Source organism: Lynx canadensis, chromosome D1, assembly GCF_007474595.2.
Source record: "Lynx canadensis isolate LIC74 chromosome D1, mLynCan4.pri.v2, whole genome shotgun sequence".
Lineage (NCBI taxonomy): Eukaryota > Metazoa > Chordata > Mammalia > Carnivora > Felidae > Lynx > Lynx canadensis.
In genome coordinates this window covers 66,169,588-66,187,876 of record NC_044312.2, presented here as the reverse complement: position 1 = coordinate 66,187,876, position 18,289 = coordinate 66,169,588, and the positions used below count along the sequence as shown (strand labels likewise).

Here is an 18,289-nt window from a genome sequence, read left to right as displayed (position 1 = left end):
TATGACACTAATAAAAGCGGACTACCACAAGGCTACAATGTGACAATCTGGTGAGCCAGGCTCACCAGAAATCCTAAGTACTAGTCCATCACTTTTCTCTTAAAAAACAAACAAAAAAAATCTTCAATGGTATATCAGCATCTAAAAGAATCACATCCAAATTCTCCATCATGGCATTCAAAACTCTCTTTAACATGGTCCCAATTACCAGACCAAAATTATCCCCCACCTCTCAACAGAAATTATCCATACCATTTAGTGGTCTCCTCACTACCCACTAAAGACAGTATCTCATTTCCACCTCTGTACCTTTCTTTGTTCATACTACTCCGTATGGTGTGACATGCTTTCCTCTTCAAATGCTCCTTCTGTGCTCCTTCAACTGACAAGCATTTCCTGAGGATCTATGCTCCTGAAGACCACCACAACTTCCAATTTCTCCATGAATTTTCTTAGAACTGCTTCAGTCCACACAGATCCCTTGTGAACACCTTGTGCTCCACAATCAACACTGGCGGAAAATGAACTGGAATTCCAATACTGTAGCAGCCTCCTATGTCTCCCATTAAAAAAAAATCCCTGTCACACTCTCTCCTGCTAAGATTATAGGACAGGAGAGACTTGAACCTCCTCAATGACAATAACAGATTATTGTTATTCTCTCTCATTTTAATCACTCACTTACCAGAACTACAACAACTGGCACTCTGACAGAGGTTGGAGCAACAGCTGGAACATTCCTTAGCAGGAAGATGGGTAGCTGGTGGGAACACAAGAAAACACCAGTACCAATGCTGTAAATGGTATATTTCTCTCCTGCTCAGAAGAAAAGCAGCAGTTCATCAGCTACTTTGAGCTGGGACCCAAAAAGGGTATTTATATTGGAGGCTAACTACAAGCCCCAGAATTAGAGGGCTCACAATGGCATCTGTGTAGCTGTTAGGACTGGAAATAAAGCCACCATCATGGTGTTAAGTGTTCCTCATGCCTTCCTCATAATTTTCTAGTATCAAAACTTTTAAGTGCCTACAAATTTCATTACTTTCACTATACACTTGGAGATAATCCCTTCAACATTTGGCTTACCACCTTTAGTGCTATGCCTCAACTTCCAAGGTTATGTATTTTTTCTCATCCCTAACCCCAAATCTAAAATGATCCCTTAACCTAAAATGTGTCTTACTGATACTACTTACTTATATGAACTATAATTTGTTCAAATATGCAAACACTGAAACAGGATCCCTCAAAATACAATGATTACAAATGATCATATGAAATTTCAACATATCTTTCTTAAAGGATCTTATCAAGACCCCAAATTAAGATAAAAAATTCACAGAAAGCCAGAAGTTAAATAAAGAGCTCTAATGCTCAAAGTACTCTGCTACCCTTCACATTTTAAAAAAGCTCATGTTTAGTTTAGGCCTTTAATCAGCACAAATTGATGAGCCCATATTGAGGAATTAAAGATAACTCAGTTTTTGAATAGGGAAACAAAGCAAGAAAAAAGGGCACAAGGAGTTTCTTAGTTGAATCAACAGAAGCAATTGTAGAATTAAAATAAGAATGCTATTTCAAAAAGAAAATACTGACTTAAAATCAACATATAATTCACTAATATTTATATACCAAATGTAATTTTAGATGTTCAAACAGACTACCTTGAAATTTCCAAGCTTTTCCTACTTCTCAAATCTCTGTAGGAATTGAGAGACACTTACTCATAATTTTTCACAAGCTGATAAAGGCAAAGAAGAATTCCTAGCCAACAAGCACTGTTATCAGACTGAAGATAAAAGCCAATTTTGTCCACAATGGCAGTCCAGCGGCTTGGATAATCGTGTTTGATGATATGGTGAATGCATGTAGTAAGCTGTACCCTGAAAGTCAAAAATAAACAATAAAGAGGAAGAAATGCTACCTAGATAAAATTCTGCTCCAAGAAAATTGCTGTTTAGACAAAAGTAAGCCACTGAGCAAAATCTACCTGTTCCTACTGATTTAAAAGAAACCCAACAAATGTTACAAGGTGATTTGGGGGCCCCTGGGTGGTTCAGTCGGTTAAGCGTCTGACTTCAGTCCAGGTCATGATCTTGTGGTTTGTGGGTTTAAGCTCCACATCAGGCTCTGTGCTAATAGCTCAGAGCCTGAAGCCTGCTTTGGATTCTGTGGCTCCCCCTCTCTCTGCCCCCTCCCTTGTTTTCTCCCCTGCCTCTGTCTCAAAAATAAAAAAATTAAAAAAATTTTTTTAATGTCTATTTACCTTTGACACAGAGAGAGTCAGAGTGCAAGCAGGGAAGGGGTAGAGACAGAGGGAGAGACAGAATCCAAAGCAGGCTCCAGGCTCCGAGCTGTCAGTACAGAGCCAGACGCGGGGCTCAAACTCACGAGCTGCAAGATCATGACCTGAGCCAAAAGCCGGCTGCCCAACCGACCAAGCCACCCAGGAGCCCCCTCAAAAAAATTTTTTTAATACAGGTGATTTTATTTTTTTATTTTTCACCCCTATCATCAACTGACGAGTTTCATTTAGAACATAGTTATTCTCATTAAAAATTCTGCAGAATCATATAAAAATAAGAGCTTTTAAATATCAAGACTATAAAATATGGGGCACCTGGGTTGCTCAGTCAGTTAAGCATTCGACTCTTGGTTTCAGCTTGGGTCATGATCTGGCGGTTTCGTGAGTTTGAGCTCCACATTGGGCTCTATGCTGGCAGCATGGAGCCGGCTTGGGATTTTTCTCTCCCCATCTCTCTGCCCCTCCCTCACTTACATGTCTCTGTCTCTCTCAAAATAAATAAACTTAAAAAATTAAAAAATTAAAAAAACCAACAACCAAGACTATAAAATATAACGTATATGACAGCATTCTAAAGTTTTCTTTTACCTGTGTCCACCTGATCACACTATGTTTCACAAGTTTTACAGGAAGTTTAAAACCTTTAGGTTTTATAAGTGTAAAAATCACAGTAAGAAAATTAAATAAAAAGAAATTTGCCTGTAACAGCATTTGTTAAGTTTACTGCTATAAAAATGACAGGTTTTTAGGGGTGCCTGGGTGGCTCAGTCAGTTAAGCACCTGACTCTTGATTTCAGCTTAGGTCATGATCTTATAGTTATGTGAGATCAAGCCCGAAGCAGGGGCTTGAGATTCTCTATCTCCCCCTCTGCCCCTCTTCCCTGCTTGTGCGCACGCGCGCGCTCTCTCTCTCTCTCTCTCAAATAAAAAATAAAAAAAATTAAAAAAAAGACAGGTTTTTATGTTCTGGAAAGACCCCCTCCCAAACTCTACAAATTATATACCTGCAACAATGGGTAAGTTTTAAAAATATACATATACCTGATGAGCTCAGGAGAGTGGATAATAGCTTCTACAATATTTTCTCGAATACAATGTCGATCTTCTTCTGGAATAGTATAAGGAGATATATCTCCTGGTGCTGTTTCCCGATCAGGCCAATACTGTGTTATCATATTTTTCAAATAGATAACACCTAAAATGTAGATAAATTTGACAACAGTATTTACTGTGAAAGCATTGTGAATACCCCTAAGTGTCCACACCTCAATTTATTTCTTTCGGACCAACCACTGTCAGTAAAGCTATCCTTTTTTAAAAACAAAATACTGCCTTCTATTATTTTAAAAGTTGATAATCAAAATACAAGTTTAATTCTTAGCTACTGTTATGATCCATAAAGTTATTATTAAACATATAGCCTTAGAGAACTCTGCAAATAAACACACTATACAAACAAAACTGCTAAAGACTTTTTACATCACATTTATTCCTAATATTTTTTATCCTGTTTTCTGTCGGAAAGCTATTTAATTTCACCTTATCAATTTTCTAAACGAAGCCTCTAAAGATAAAACCACATACACATACCAATATAGCTTCTACAATTAGTAACACTACTATAGACTGAATGTTTGTGGCCCCCCTCAAGTTTATGTCAAAATCCTAACTCCCTAAATGACAGCATTAGGGGTGAGGCCTTTTGTAGGTATGTGACAGCATTAGGGGTGAGGCCTTTTGTAGGTGATTAATGCCTTTAAAAGAGAAACCCTAGAGGTTCTTCCCCTTCCACCATGTGAGGTTCTAAGAACCAGAAAGTGGGTTCTCATCAGACACCAAATCTGCTGGCTTCTTGATCTTAAGACTATTCAGCTTCTAGAATTGTGAGGAATAAACTTCTGTCATGCAGTCTATGGTATTCTGTTACAGCAGCCCAAACTAAGACGTACAAAGGCTGTTATTTTTATCATAGAAAAATTATAGTATAAAAATCTCTAGTCTACAAATTTAAGTATTTCATTAATATGCAATTGTACTACTTCAAATTCATTTTATTTTATGGGAGAATTTGCTATGTTCAAAAATTACAGATTACCTATTTTGTGTTACTGATCACACTGCTATCTTGAACATTGCTAGTTAACATGAACTAGATTGCTAACAGTGCTTTTAATCCAGTCCTCCCCTTCCCATGAGAGAACCTTCAATCACAAATGCATAAGATGTACAGAAAAGGGAAATTATTCAAAATTAATCAATTACTAAATTCTAAAAAATACCAGCTCTTCTCTGATTAGTAATTAACACTTACCTGGAGTTTTACACCTATTTGAATAAGGATAACTAATACATCTATGATTTTTACATTCTACTTTATCTTGGGAATTAAAATAATATCCCACCTTAAAAGTATTGCAAAAGAGATTAAGACTACACATTAAAATACCCTTAGTATTGCAAAAGAGACTAATACTACACATTAAAATACCCTTCAACAAAAGTTTTAAGACAAACTATATCTACAATAAAGAACACTGACTCAGGGAGCCTTGGTGATTCAGTCAGTTATGCATCTGACTCTGGATTTTGGTTGTGATCTCAAGATCATGAGACTGAGCCCCAGTTAGGGCTCCATGCTGAGTGTGGAGCCTGCTTGGGATCCTCTCTCCCTCTCTCTCTGCCTCTCCCCTACTCAAAAACATAATAATAATAAATAATTAAAAAAAAAAACACAGACTCAGTATATGTAACATATTTTAGATTACTACTATTTCCAGAATTTTGATTCTTCCAAAACAGAACAAAGATTAAAATTAAGACTTGATACACTCCTATGTCCTCTGCATAGAGCCTCTGAGTATTTATTTCTATCATCTAGCAGCTGCTATCACCATATGCCCTAAAGAGTAGCATTCAATTTTTTTTTTAAGTTTATTTATTTTGAGAGAGAAGGAGAACGTGCACATGGAGAAGGGGCAGAGAGAGAGAGAGAATCCCAAGCAGGCTCTGTACTGTCAGTGTGTAGCCCAACATGGGACTCAAACTCAAGGACCATGACATCATGACCTGAGCCAAAATCAAGAGTCGGATGCTTAAGTGACTGAACCACCCAGGTGCCCCAGGATCATTCAATTATTATAAGAATGCAACTTTTAAAGTAGTTATTATATTTTAAAATTTTTACTAATTCCACAGTTTGGCTGCTTCTGGTTTTGTACATACTAAACAACTTTCTAGCACAATTTAATTTTGTTAATGCACATAATCATGTCTCAAAATATTAAGGCCCCTAAATGCCACTTTCAACATCTTAAGTAAAAATTTCATATTTTAAAGTCAAAGATTCTTATTTAAAAGAATAACCAAATGGGAAAATGCCAACTTCACTGGTAAAAGAGAAAGGACAGTTAAAATAAAGATTTACATCTGACCAGGGTCCAGTGAAATCACTATATTTTATAAACATAAAAAATATTCTATTATTGTGCTACTTATATACCAATATTGTAAAAAATAATAAACTTATAGGCATTCATTTATTTTTTAATTACTTTTGGTGTATCAGGCAGTATTTTAGGTACTGGGAATACAATTGTTAATGAAACAAATCTAAGATTAAATGCTAACAATTGAGAAATGGTTCACTGCCTATGGCACATTATGGTAAATTATGTAGCCACTGAAATATAAGTTTTAAAACTAACACTATGTGAAGAAAAGGGAAATGATTACTATACATTAAATGAAGCAAAAAAAAATTTAACGAAATTGATGTAGGGAAAAAGAACAGCAAGAAATAATACCAGAATATAACTGGTTTTCCTAGAATGGTGCAATTATTAGTATTTTATATTTCCTATAACAAAATTAATACATCTGCAAATAAATTAAGTAACAGGACCCTAAAGATGGGAATTCCATTATTTTGCATACTAACAGCTAATATCAGAAATAGTGTACCACATTTTCACACACTATTTGGTACTGAGAGAATTGCTCAATATTTTGTTGAAACTGGAACTAAGAAATACAGTAGTCCCCCCCACTTCTGCAGTTTCACTTTCTGTGGTTTCAGTTATCCGCGGTCACCCACAGTCAGGAAGCAGATGAGATGATCTTTTCTGACGTATTACCAGAAGGCCAACAGTAGCCTAGCATCATGTCAAAATGCCTACATCATCTACCACACCACATCTCATTGCACAGGCATTTTATCTTCTCACACCATCACAAGGGTAAGTACAGGAAAAGAAGGTATTTTGAGAGAGACCACATTCACATACCTCTTATTACAGTATATTGTTATAATTGCTCTAAGTTTTATTAGTTACTGTAACTAATCTCTTACTCGCCTAATGTACAAATTAAACTTTATCAATAAGCATGTATGTATAAAAATAAATGTAGTATATATAGCATTTGGTACTATGCACAGTTTTAGGCAATTACTGAGAGTCTTAAAATGTATCCAGCATGGATAAGTGAGGGCTACTGTAGTATTTTTTTTAATGATTTAAACAATAAAGGCAAAAATTAAAGGAACAACTGATAAAGAGGTTTGTATCTTAGAATCATCCACTGGGCAAATAAACAGGGAATAAACAATCTTTTAATAAACCTTATCAATTTCTCTTTTTAGCTTCTCTTTTAATTCAAGGAAATATCACATTCTTTTCTGCCACCAAATATCAAGGCACTAGCTGTTTGTAGTAAACACAAGAGGGCAAACCAAGTTTCAGGGAAGAAAATCAATGAAGGGCCATCCCAACATACCTCTGCTATTCAACTATGAACCTTTTAAATAAATGACTTACATAAACCCAAGAAAATAATTTAGTAACTTGCCTGCCTGTCTCACAGGTAAATCCAGTTGTTCCGACATAGTAATCTGAAGCAGTGTTGAAACAAAATTCAGAGATTTGTGTGCCTACAAACAAAAAAACAGGTTTTAAATTTCTGCAAATAAATATTCTCAGTACTTTATTCCACTGTTTGACACAAAAGGCTACCCACCTGGAAGTTGGTCCCAGCCTTATTTCCCATCACTCACCAACTATGAACTAAAAGAAAAATTTAATAACCTACCTCCTAAAATATTTTGGATGTTTGTATTTGCCTTCCCATTTATCCCAACTAGCATTCTTAACCTACACTGGCACCAACAGCTCAAAAACCATATCCTCGGTAATGTCTATTTCCCCAATTCAGTAATAATTTCCCAGTAGAGATGTTCTACTAAGTGGCTACACACAAACAAAATCAGTAAAAATTAACAGCCGGGAAAGTGGTTTACAAGGGGCTAATAATGTTTTATTTCTGAATATGGCTATTTTACATAGTGTGTTCAGTTTGTGAAAATTAATCAACTGTACCTTTATGACTATTCTGTATGCATGTTACATTTAAATACAAAGTTAAAAATCAATAGCTTTGAACATATGATAAAAGTAGTATACAAACTATAGGATTATTTAATACACTTATATGGGATTCCAGTGCAACATACACAGAAAATAATGAAATATATCCAAAATGCTACTATAGTTGTATCTTGGGTGGTAGGATTATAAAGAAGCTATTCTTCACACATTTTCTATTTTCCAGTTTATACTATGGACCCTGGTCACTTTCGTTAACAGTACAAAAAAGTTAAAGACTCCTAAAGTTGTCATATTTGTTTCTGGTTTTCTAAAAAAGAACTGGGGGAACCTGGACGGCTCAGTCAGTTAAGTGTCCGATTCTTGATTGCAGCTCAGGTCATGATCCTAGTGTCGTGGGATCTGGCTCCATGCAAGGCATGGAGCCTGCTTAAGATTTTCTCTTTCCCTCTGCCCTTCACCCACGCACCCACTCTCCCTTTCTCTCTCTCTCTCTCTAAAAAAAACCAAAACAACAAAAAAGGCAAGACTACCTTTACCTGAACATTAACAGCAGCATTATTTATAATGCCCTCAAGTGGAAACAACCCATGTCTACCAACTGACGAATAGACAAGCAAAATATGGCTTATCCATACATAATGATTAAATATTTGGTAGTAAAAAAAATGAAGTACTGATACATGCTACAACATATGTGAACCTTAAAAATATATTGTGTGAGGGGCGCCTGGGTAGCTCAGTCGGTTAAGCATCCGACTTCGGCTCAGGTCATGATCTCGCAGTTCGTGGGTTCGAGCCCCGCATCAGGCTCTGTGCTGACAGCTCAGAGCCTGGAGCCTGTTTCATATTCTATGTCTCCCTCTCTCTCTGTGACCCATCCCTGTTCATGCTCTGTCTCTCTCTGTCTCAAAATCAATAAACGTTAAAAAAAAAAATTTAAAAAAAAAAAAATATATATATATATTGTGTGAAAGATGCCAATACTCCAGGACTGGGAGTTGGCAGGGGGCAGAGAGGGAGATGGAGAGTGACTGCTAACAGGCACAGAGTTTCTTTTTGGGGTGATGAAAATGTTCTAAAGTTTGTGGTGATGGTTGCATAATTCTGAATATACTAAAAACAACTGAATTGGATACTTTAAGTGGTTGAATTCAAGTTATAAAAAAAACTGAACCATGAAAATAAATGCTTATTTTATTACTCTTTAAGTTACTTTGCCTTCAGAAACACAAGCACATATCTCAAAAGTGCAAGTGAGGAAAAAAAGTGTTCCTTTCAGACAACTGAGCTAGACCACGTGGTAAGAAAAAAAAGGATGTTTCTGACAGCAGAAACAGCACAAGCAAACTCAACCTGGGACATTTATATTTATATACCTGCCCCCGTACAAATTTCCATCCAGCTGAAATCCCTAATGCCTTGTATCCTCCCAAAGAAGGTAACAAATAGACATAAAGTAATACTAAATATCAGACATGACATTCTCAAGAAAATCCAGAGCAAAAGTAGATTAGCAATTACCTAGACCTGGGATACAAGATTAAACTGGAAGGAAGGAGTTTACTGAGAAAACAAAAATATTCCAAAACTAGATTGTGGTGACAGTTGTACAACTTGCTAAATCTACTAAAAATAAAAATCACTGAGTTTCACCTAAAACAGTTGTATTTTATGGCATGTAAATTATACCTCAATAAAGTTTAAAAATGAAGGAAAAAAAGACCATGGATTGGTACAACTGTAAAACAGAGATCAAATAAAGATACACTTTAACTGTTCAAACAGGAAAACCTCCTTTTAATCACTAGCCTCATTCTTCATCACAAAAACCTTTTAAAATCCGAATAATTGGGGTACATGGGTCGTTCAATTGGTTAAGCATTTGACTTCACTTCAGGTCACAATCTCAGTTTGTTGAGTTTGAGCCCCAAATTGCGCACTGAGCTGATATTGAGCCAGCCTGGAATTCTCCCTCCCCCCCTTGGGTATGCGTATGCGCGCGCGCGCTCTCTCTCTCTCTCTCTCTCAAAATAAACTTAAAAAAAATAATAAAATCTGAGTAATTATGTTATCACTCTCAACAGTTTGGCAAACATTGATATGGGCCTCAAGATGCTACAATAAATCTTTTAGAGTATGAGTTAGAGATGCTGACACTAATTATAGGCCCTTCTTCAAGCTTCTCGTTTCCAGCAATCAGAGAGAACCAGAAGAACTGAAGCAACAAATGGGTCATCATACATCATTAGGTAGAGCTACAACGGCTAATACTAAAGTTTAAAAGCTGCTAACCACAACACAAAATTACCTTTCAAGACAACTTCTTACCTTCTCATTGTCATCAACCCAGACAATTCAACATTCACCCTTAAACCCATTTCATCAAAATTTTTCAAAAGCCACAACCTGAATTCCATTTCCTTTAACTCCACTCCACCTATTGGTACTTACGATGTGTCAGACAATACAGAGATAAAAGATCACTATAAGGTAGGTTGGGGTATTAATTCTATTTCGACGTAAAATTTTGAGTTAGGTCCAAAAGGACTTAAACCCATAGAGATGAGATGGGGGGGTGGGATTTTTAAAAAGAAAAGAAGTATGGGTTATGTTCAAGAGATTATTAGGAGAATGAAAGACAATAATGAAAGATGAAAATGAATAAATTGTGACATCAAGATCTAGTTAAGTGTGAACTTTTTTTGAAATTTTTATACAACCTGATAAGGAAGACAATAAGGTCTTGAAGCAGTATCAAGGATTTAATTCTAGGATAAATGAATATAAAACATCACAGGTGGAAAGTTATTATTATAACAGGTAATAATAGGCCTGAAAAACTTCTATTCTAGGGGCAGCTTCCCCCACCTCCCCAAGTAAGTCTAACTTTACAAAAGGAAAAAATGATTACACATACCCACATAAACAAATTTCGCCAGACCCTTTAACCTACAATCTTATCCCCACCCCCTTACTAGCTTTCTACTCACTAACTCTGTATTCAGAAAATTGTTTTCTGTAAGGTTACCAATATTTTAAACGCTTTTTCCATCAAAAAAGTCTAAATTTTGCTTTAACCTCCCTCATTTAAAAATAACAACCCTTTCTTTTTCTAATAGCTTTTTACTTAATACATAAGTAATTCGTGTTGACTCGTAGAACTAATCATTGAAGTAAAAAGGAAACGAAATTACCCACAACCAACCTTCTTACTTAAAACTCCTTTTCTTGGCTTCCTCCTTTTATATACAATTATCCAGTCTCCTTTTTTCTGTTTCTCAAAGTTCCAAAAATAGGAATGGCCAAAAGTGAAGCCCTCCAGTCCACCCTACACCTCCAGATGACACTCCCTCTCTCTCAATTCACCAAGAAAAGTCTCCTTTCCATTGTTGCTTTCTCTCCTAACCTTCAATTCCACATTCCCTATTGCCTGCTACACATTTTCCCTCTGATATTTACCAGCTCCTCAAACCCAACTTAAAATTTAAGCCATGTTTTCTCCAATATCAGTTTCCCCTCTAGACCTACATTTTCCAATGTAATTACCTAATGTCAATATCTTTTAAAGCTAACTCTTTAAGAGGTAACTTTTTATTATTTCTCTCCAGTGGAATGCAATCTGAAAGACCTTCAATTAGCTACTGTACTTAACACTATTTATAAGGAAAAAGATGGGCATAAGGGCACTGTGACATCAGAATACATAAATGAATACAGCCAGATAATTTCAAGAGCAAAGGGATTTCTAACTTTTCTGTTTTACTAGAGAATCTGACAAATATCCCTATTTTATCTACCTGAAATATTAGGCATAGAGAGGTAACATCATCATAGTGATAGAATCAGGACCAGTCTGAGGCTCTTCACTAAGTCTTCCAGCCTTTCATTAAATAGCAGTAATACATAAATGCTTTCCCACTAAGGAGTTTTAAAAAACTTAATTATAAAGGACTTATAACCAAAAGAAAAAAAAACCCACTTTAAATCAAATATCATTAATGTGCCACTGATAGAAACAAACAATAAGTAAAATAATATATGCATTAACTCTATCTGAAAAAGAAATTTTTCTTATAAACGTTAATATGGCAATATCTTTCTTTCAGATCTTTAACATGCTGTGTCACTGAATAACTTCCTATCTAACAGCAGAGTATCTACTTAGAGATATTCCTAATTAAGGAATTTTACCTGCTCAGAGTACAGACAACTCTGTCTTCCAAAAACACATATTTTATTCTCATAAGTATTTTGCTGAATTTCTAGACATGCCAAATTGTCCTATAAACATGCCATCATTTTGCACTTTTCCAGATCTAAGATTTTCATTAATTGAACATTTCAAAAGTCCTTTAATTAAACAATCAAATTCACCATTTATAAATAAAAATTTATCACTTACACTAGTAATTGTAATCATCTGTGAAAACGCTAGAAGTGACTCAGGTAGTTTATGTATTTAAAAGATAAACACAAAATATCAAGAAACATATCAAAGCTAAGTCCACTTACTTTTTCACATAACGAATGTGAGAAACAGGATGTCTATCACATGACCATTTTATAGCACATTAAGCTTAGGAATTGAAGGTTTAAAATGCTCCTAGGTAAGCTTTCTAATTCTACTTATGGCAATTTTTCTTGCTGCAAGTGTAAGAGGGGAAGGGATACTGATACTTAGATTCTATCTGCCTTAACCAAAGTCAGATTTAAAAGTATCTTTATCCAAAACTTACACATAGCTCTACTGTAAGTCCAACCACATGTGTTATGAGGGCCGTGTTGACTATGATAAACTCCAGAAAGGTAGGAATCAAGAATCTTTCCATCTACTTAACTCAGTACCTACCACAAAGACATTTGCTATTAAATACACCAGACTGGAAGCTGTCATCCTAAATAAACGTTTCAAAAAAATTTTCCTGACATTACATTTAAAACTTAAGTTCAAATGTAAACTTCATGAGAGTGAGGACTTTGTCTTATGTATGGTATCAGGTCTCCAGCATTAAAGATAGGATTTGCCACATGATAGTCACTCAAATTTTTTTTAAGTTTATTTATTTTGAGAGAAAGCATGAGGGGGAGGCCAGAGAGCAGGAGAGAGAGAATCCGAAACAGGCTCAGCACTGGCAACACAGAGCCCCAATGTGGGGCTGGAACTCATAACCTGAGCCAAAGTCTAACACAACCAACTGAGCCACCCAGGCGCCCCTCAAATATTTTTACAGTTTATTTATTTTGACAGAGAGAGAGAGCGCGCGAGCACGCGCACACGTGACAGACGGACAGACAGCAGGAGAGGGGTAGAGAGAGAGAGAGATTCCTGAGCAGGCTCCATCCTGTCAGTGCAGAGCCCAAGGAAGGCTGGATCCCACAACCATGCGATCATGACCTGACCTGAAACGAAAAATCGGATGCTTAACCGACTAAGCCATTCAGGTGGCCCTCTTCCAAATATTTTAAAAATAACAGAAGCAATTATTTGTTGAACGTCTATGCTCAGCTAATACTCCGAAGATTAAAAAAAAAAAAAAATCTTCATCTACAGATTTTATTCTCATTGGAGATTAAGTTCAAAGTCAATGAACTTTTAGAGTAGAAAAGACAGCAACCACCTAGTTCAAATAAAATTAAAATAGTTATAATTTAAGAATATATACAACTAGGTATTAAAAAGGTGAGTTTTGAGTTTACAAAGTACCACAGAAGGTCAGAGTAGGAAAAGATGGCATTTAAGATGGTATTGATGAGATTTGTGAACAGGAAAACTTTCATTTTTAGGTTATAAGAGCTTAATAGGAGGAATGAGTAGCATGAGCAAAGGTTTGTATGGAAAGGTTTCCACTGAAGAACACTGGCAGCTAAAGCAGGAAGAACGGCAGAGACTTTGTCTATTATAATAATCTGCCAAAAACCTTCACAAATGTCTTAACTTTATCTTATAAAGGAAGAAACAAGTTTTTCTGAGTGAGAGCAAGAGTAGGAAGTAGGAGTCTCTGGAAACATAACAAATAATTAATGTTGAATGAATAAATACCAAATGTCATATATTTTAATTTCCTAAAATTTTTTAGAACTGTACTTCTAGATCTATAGAAGTCAATCTCAAAGTATATAATTTACATGTCAAATGAGTTTCCTGTACACAAATCTACTTTAAAGATTAAAAGACATTTCTGGCTATTATTCAAGTTCTTATTTCTCCATGCATACAACAAAATATTTACTGAGAGTCCATTGAGTGTCAGGCACTGTGCTTATAATTGTGCCAATTTTCATGATACAATAATGCTATCTACTAACAATCTCAGTGTCCAAATATGTACTTGTGTTCTTTCTCCATTTTCCACTAAAATATGAAACTACTATAGTTAGACTGAGACAAGAAATAAAATGTATAGTGTGGTAGAGTGGTTAATCAATTGGCACTGATGCAGTGGTTCAAATAACCTGGAGAGAACTTAGCAGGTTCCAAGCACTTTGCTGAATTTTTTACATGCATCAACTCACATGACACAATGATATACACACTATTACTACTTTTATTTTGTACATAAGGAAAATGATGCTTAGAAGTTAAATAACTTTCCTAAGATCCTCCAATTAGTGCAGAATGCTTCATCGTTTAAAAAAAAAAAAATCAAATAACTAAGGAGGTTTTCAATTATATTTCCAAGAATGCTTGTACTTTTTAATGGTTTTCTCCAGTCTTTGAGGCAAAGTTTGTTACATGAAGAAATTTCAAATTGAGACATGATAATGTAGTCCAAAATTATAACAGCAATGAAAAAAAAAAGGATCAAAATTCGTGCCATGCTACAGTGTAAATCAGTGGTGAATACTAAAATGTGTCTTGAAAATATCTGCCAAAAAAGTCTCCTTACTGTGGTCTCCAGCAGTCTCATGGAAATTTCTTAATTTTATCTATATGAAATATAAAAAACATATAAATACTCTAAAAAATTCTCTAATGAGAGATGGTATAACAGCTAAAGTCTTACTGTTTGTTATCTGTCATAATAAAGTCAGTAAAGCCTAACACTAACAAATCAAAGAATTGCAGTGACCAAAGACAAAAATTCCTCACCTCATGAAACTTGAAAATTATACTGGCGAGAATAAGTAAAATATGTATGACAAACCAGTGTTACAGAGAAAAATAAACTAAGGGAGGTATAGTGTGTCTGGGGTGTCATAGCCAGGGGAACTCCTTAGTGATATGGAGACAGTTGAACAATGATAGAGGGAAGTAAGAAAACAAGTATGAGAGATAACTGAGTAAAAGAGGTTCCACACAGATGAAACAGTTAAGTGTAATCACTGTGAGGCAAGAGCACTTTGTTTTTGTTTTATCTGTACTATTAATACTTTGATAACATTTACAATTTTTACAGTTCGTGATTACTTCACTTAGCTGAAAAGATTCACTCAAATGTCAATCTTTTTCTTTTAACGAAAATGAACCAAAATATAACTTGCTGAAAAAAAAAACAAAAACCAGTATGGAATGATTGCTTCATCCTGTCTTATCCAAAATCAAGAAGAGCCTGATGGAAATAAAATGTTACTTCCTCATTCTTGCTACAGTCAAGCTTCTTCAAGACTTATCTGGAATCTATTTCCTAAATTAAGGTTCTGCCACAAAAAAGTCAAAGAAAGTATTCAAATGGGAACACTTCATTAAAGTGGAATGAAGACTAGAGATGAGAATACTCTAATTAAAAGAAAAGTTACCTTAGGAAACTTACTAAAAAATCGAGGTGTGATAATTGAAAGAAATTTGCAAAATGTAAACAGCTAACAATTACAGAAATACAGGCTAGACACCAAATTTTCTTTCACAGAAAAGCAGTGTTCACTACTCCAAAGTATTCCAAAACTCTAACAGAAGCTTAACAGTTAAGTAAAAAATGCTATGAATACTATTTTGATTATTCATCTTCCAAAAATCAGATTGTGAAATATTTATCCTAGGTCTCAATTACAAAATGTCAGCATATATAACCAGACATTTAATAACTGCTTGAAGAAAGAATGAATGTCAAATTTTTCTATTAGGGAATCAACTTTTTTTTTCAAATAGTAATTTTTAAAATTAATAATTACACACAGCATGTTTTGCCAGGATAATAAAGTCATAGTAGAAATCACTGTGACTGAACTTTTAGAGTGCCTAAACTTACACATGTATTAATACTTCATAAACAAAATGTTAATCTTAACCTGTGTCTATCACAAAAATAAATCAAAATAAAAAGTGATCCATAACTACCTCCATAGTTTCATAATGGTTCAATATGGGAATTTGTTTCAGTGCATTATTTTATATCCCAAAGAAATCTAAGCTCCTCCCAAGGTGACTTTGAGCCTAAAAATTTGAGCACTGGGGCATGACTGGCTCAGTGGGTGAAGTACGGGACTCTTGATCTCAGGGTTGTGGGTTGAAGGACCACCTTGAGTGGAGAGAATACTTAAAAACATCTTTAAAAAAAAAAAAACAACTTGAGCATCACTCTTGGTATGATGTAATGATGGTCTCATTTATATACGTAAGACTTAATTTTTTTAGGGGTGCCTGGGTGGCTCAGTCAGTTAAGCAACCAACTATTGATTTCCGCTCAGGTCATGATCTCACCATATGTGTGGCTTCCTCTGTGCTGGCTCCCTCTTTCTCTGCCCTTCCCCTGCTCACATGCTCGCTCTCTCTCTCTCTCTCTCTCAAAATAAATAAACATTAAAAAAAAATTAAACTTTTTTATTTTGAAATAATTTTACACTTAATTTGTCTAAACTCTGTGGGTGGTCTTCTTAAAACACAAGTTCCTTGAGGGCAGAGATCTCTGACATAGCATTGTACACTGATGATGTCCTGTTAGGAATACTCCTGTGGCTTCTGCAAAGTCAATAATAAGTAATGTTTTTAAATGAGTTACTTACCAGTTAAGAGGAGCATAAAATAACTGAATTTCTACTTTAAAAAGGGACTTCTTTTTCCGTTTAAAAATAAATGTACACTGAACTTCACTAAAGCTTGCACTCAGTAGTATACCAAAAGACAATTATTAACTGGCATAGGAATTACAGGGGTCTTTTTAAGAAGCCTTTAAAATACTCACTAAAATATAAAAACTTGCATTGATTTAGAAATAATGAAACTTAAGGTAGTACAATAGTATGCCCACATATTAAAGCTGTTTTCCAAAGCGTGGTCCCTCGAAAATAAGGAAGAAAAAAGGAACCAGTCATGAGCGAGTCGATATGGAGCTTGGCACATTTCAAGGCACTCGGCCTTACATTGTCTCACTTGACCGTCACGGCAACCCTGTGGCCTGATGTTATGAATGGGAGATACTCAGCATTAAAAGGTTAAGCGACTTGCCCAAGGTCAGTCAAGAAAATTAGTGGTTCAGCTCTACCTAGAAGGGTGCACTTCACCTGACTTTCTACTACATTGTCCTGCCTCCCCGACTGAGGCATTATTAGAGTAAAAGAGCAGTGAATCAGACTGGTATCCAGCACTACCCTCGCCCTGCCAAAGAGGCGGGGGCTTGCCTCTGAAAGCTTTCCCTAACAGCTCAGTCGCAGAGAAGAAAGTTGTGCCGATCACCGATCAGCCGACTTAAGTGACAGGATGACAGGCGCAGCCCCCAAAGGACCAGCTTCTGCATTCCCAGGAGCCCCTCCAAACCCGACGCCAGCGAGACTGCTCCCGGAAACGTCTGAAAAACCTTTCAGCGAGTTTCGCCCCCTCCTGGGCGCGAGGAACGAGCTGGGTATGAGCCAGAGGGCGGCCGGCCACCCGAGCCAGCCATGTGTCCAGCCCGTCACGCCCGCCTCGCCTCAGCCGGCTCCTCATGCCTTGACCGCAGCCAGAGGCCCAGCTCAGGATCCGACGCAAAGGCTGCCTTAGCCGCCGCCACCACCGCAGCAGTCTGAGGCGCCCCGGCGCGGCACTCGCAGTTAGGTTCCCGCCCCACCCCTCCAGTTGGGCCCCTCAGCGACGCCGTCCGCGCTTCTGGCCAGGCCCGGAGGGCTCGGCCTGCCACAGTCCACCGCCCGCCCGGCGTCCTTACTTCATTGAGCTGGCGCTCCGCGGCCTCACGCAGGGCTGGGTCCATGGTGCCCCGCAGGGCCTCGATAATGGTGTTGGGGTCCATCGCAGCGCGGACTCGGTCAAACCCGGAGCTCGGGTGCTACTGGGCCAGGAATAGCGCCGCTCACTGCGCACATGGACCTGCCGCGCTCCGCAGCGGCAACCGGCGCGAAAGGAAAGAGAAGCGCCAAGGCCCCGGATAGAACCTCTTCGCCTCGGCGTGGAGGCGGGAGATGCTCCAGCCACTTCCTGTCGGCGCGCCCGCGGGGCACCTTGGGAGACGTAGTCCGCGTGAGCTTTCCACATCCCACGTGGCCCAGAACTGTTGCTCCTACAGGCAACTCTTGCTTTTCAAAAAGGGAAAATGTTCAAACTCCACAGTAAAAAAAATTAAAACAAACCCAAGGATTTCCCATAATAATATACCTCTGGTGATTGTGAGGTGAATCTAATGCAATGTATGATGCAATCCATTGCTAGTAGCTTTGTAATTGAAGGTAATCTTTT

At 36.9% G+C, this 18,289-nt stretch overlaps 1 protein-coding gene across 1 annotated transcript in view; it reads right to left on the bottom strand.

Moving 5' to 3' along the window:
- Nucleotides 1–18,033, bottom strand: part of IPO7 (importin 7) — a 47,629-nt gene extending 29,596 nt beyond the window's left edge. Inside the window, exons 1-4 of the mRNA XM_030331302.2 lie at nt 17,763–18,033; nt 7,151–7,232; nt 3,347–3,500; nt 1,725–1,883 (exon numbers count right to left, since the gene is read on the bottom strand). Coding sequence (XP_030187162.1) covers nt 1,725–1,883; nt 3,347–3,500; nt 7,151–7,232; nt 17,763–17,846 — 479 coding nt within the window. The 5' untranslated portion in view covers nt 17,847–18,033. The remainder of the gene's footprint in view (nt 1–1,724; nt 1,884–3,346; nt 3,501–7,150; nt 7,233–17,762) is intronic.
- Nucleotides 18,034–18,289: the final 256 nt, after the last annotated feature.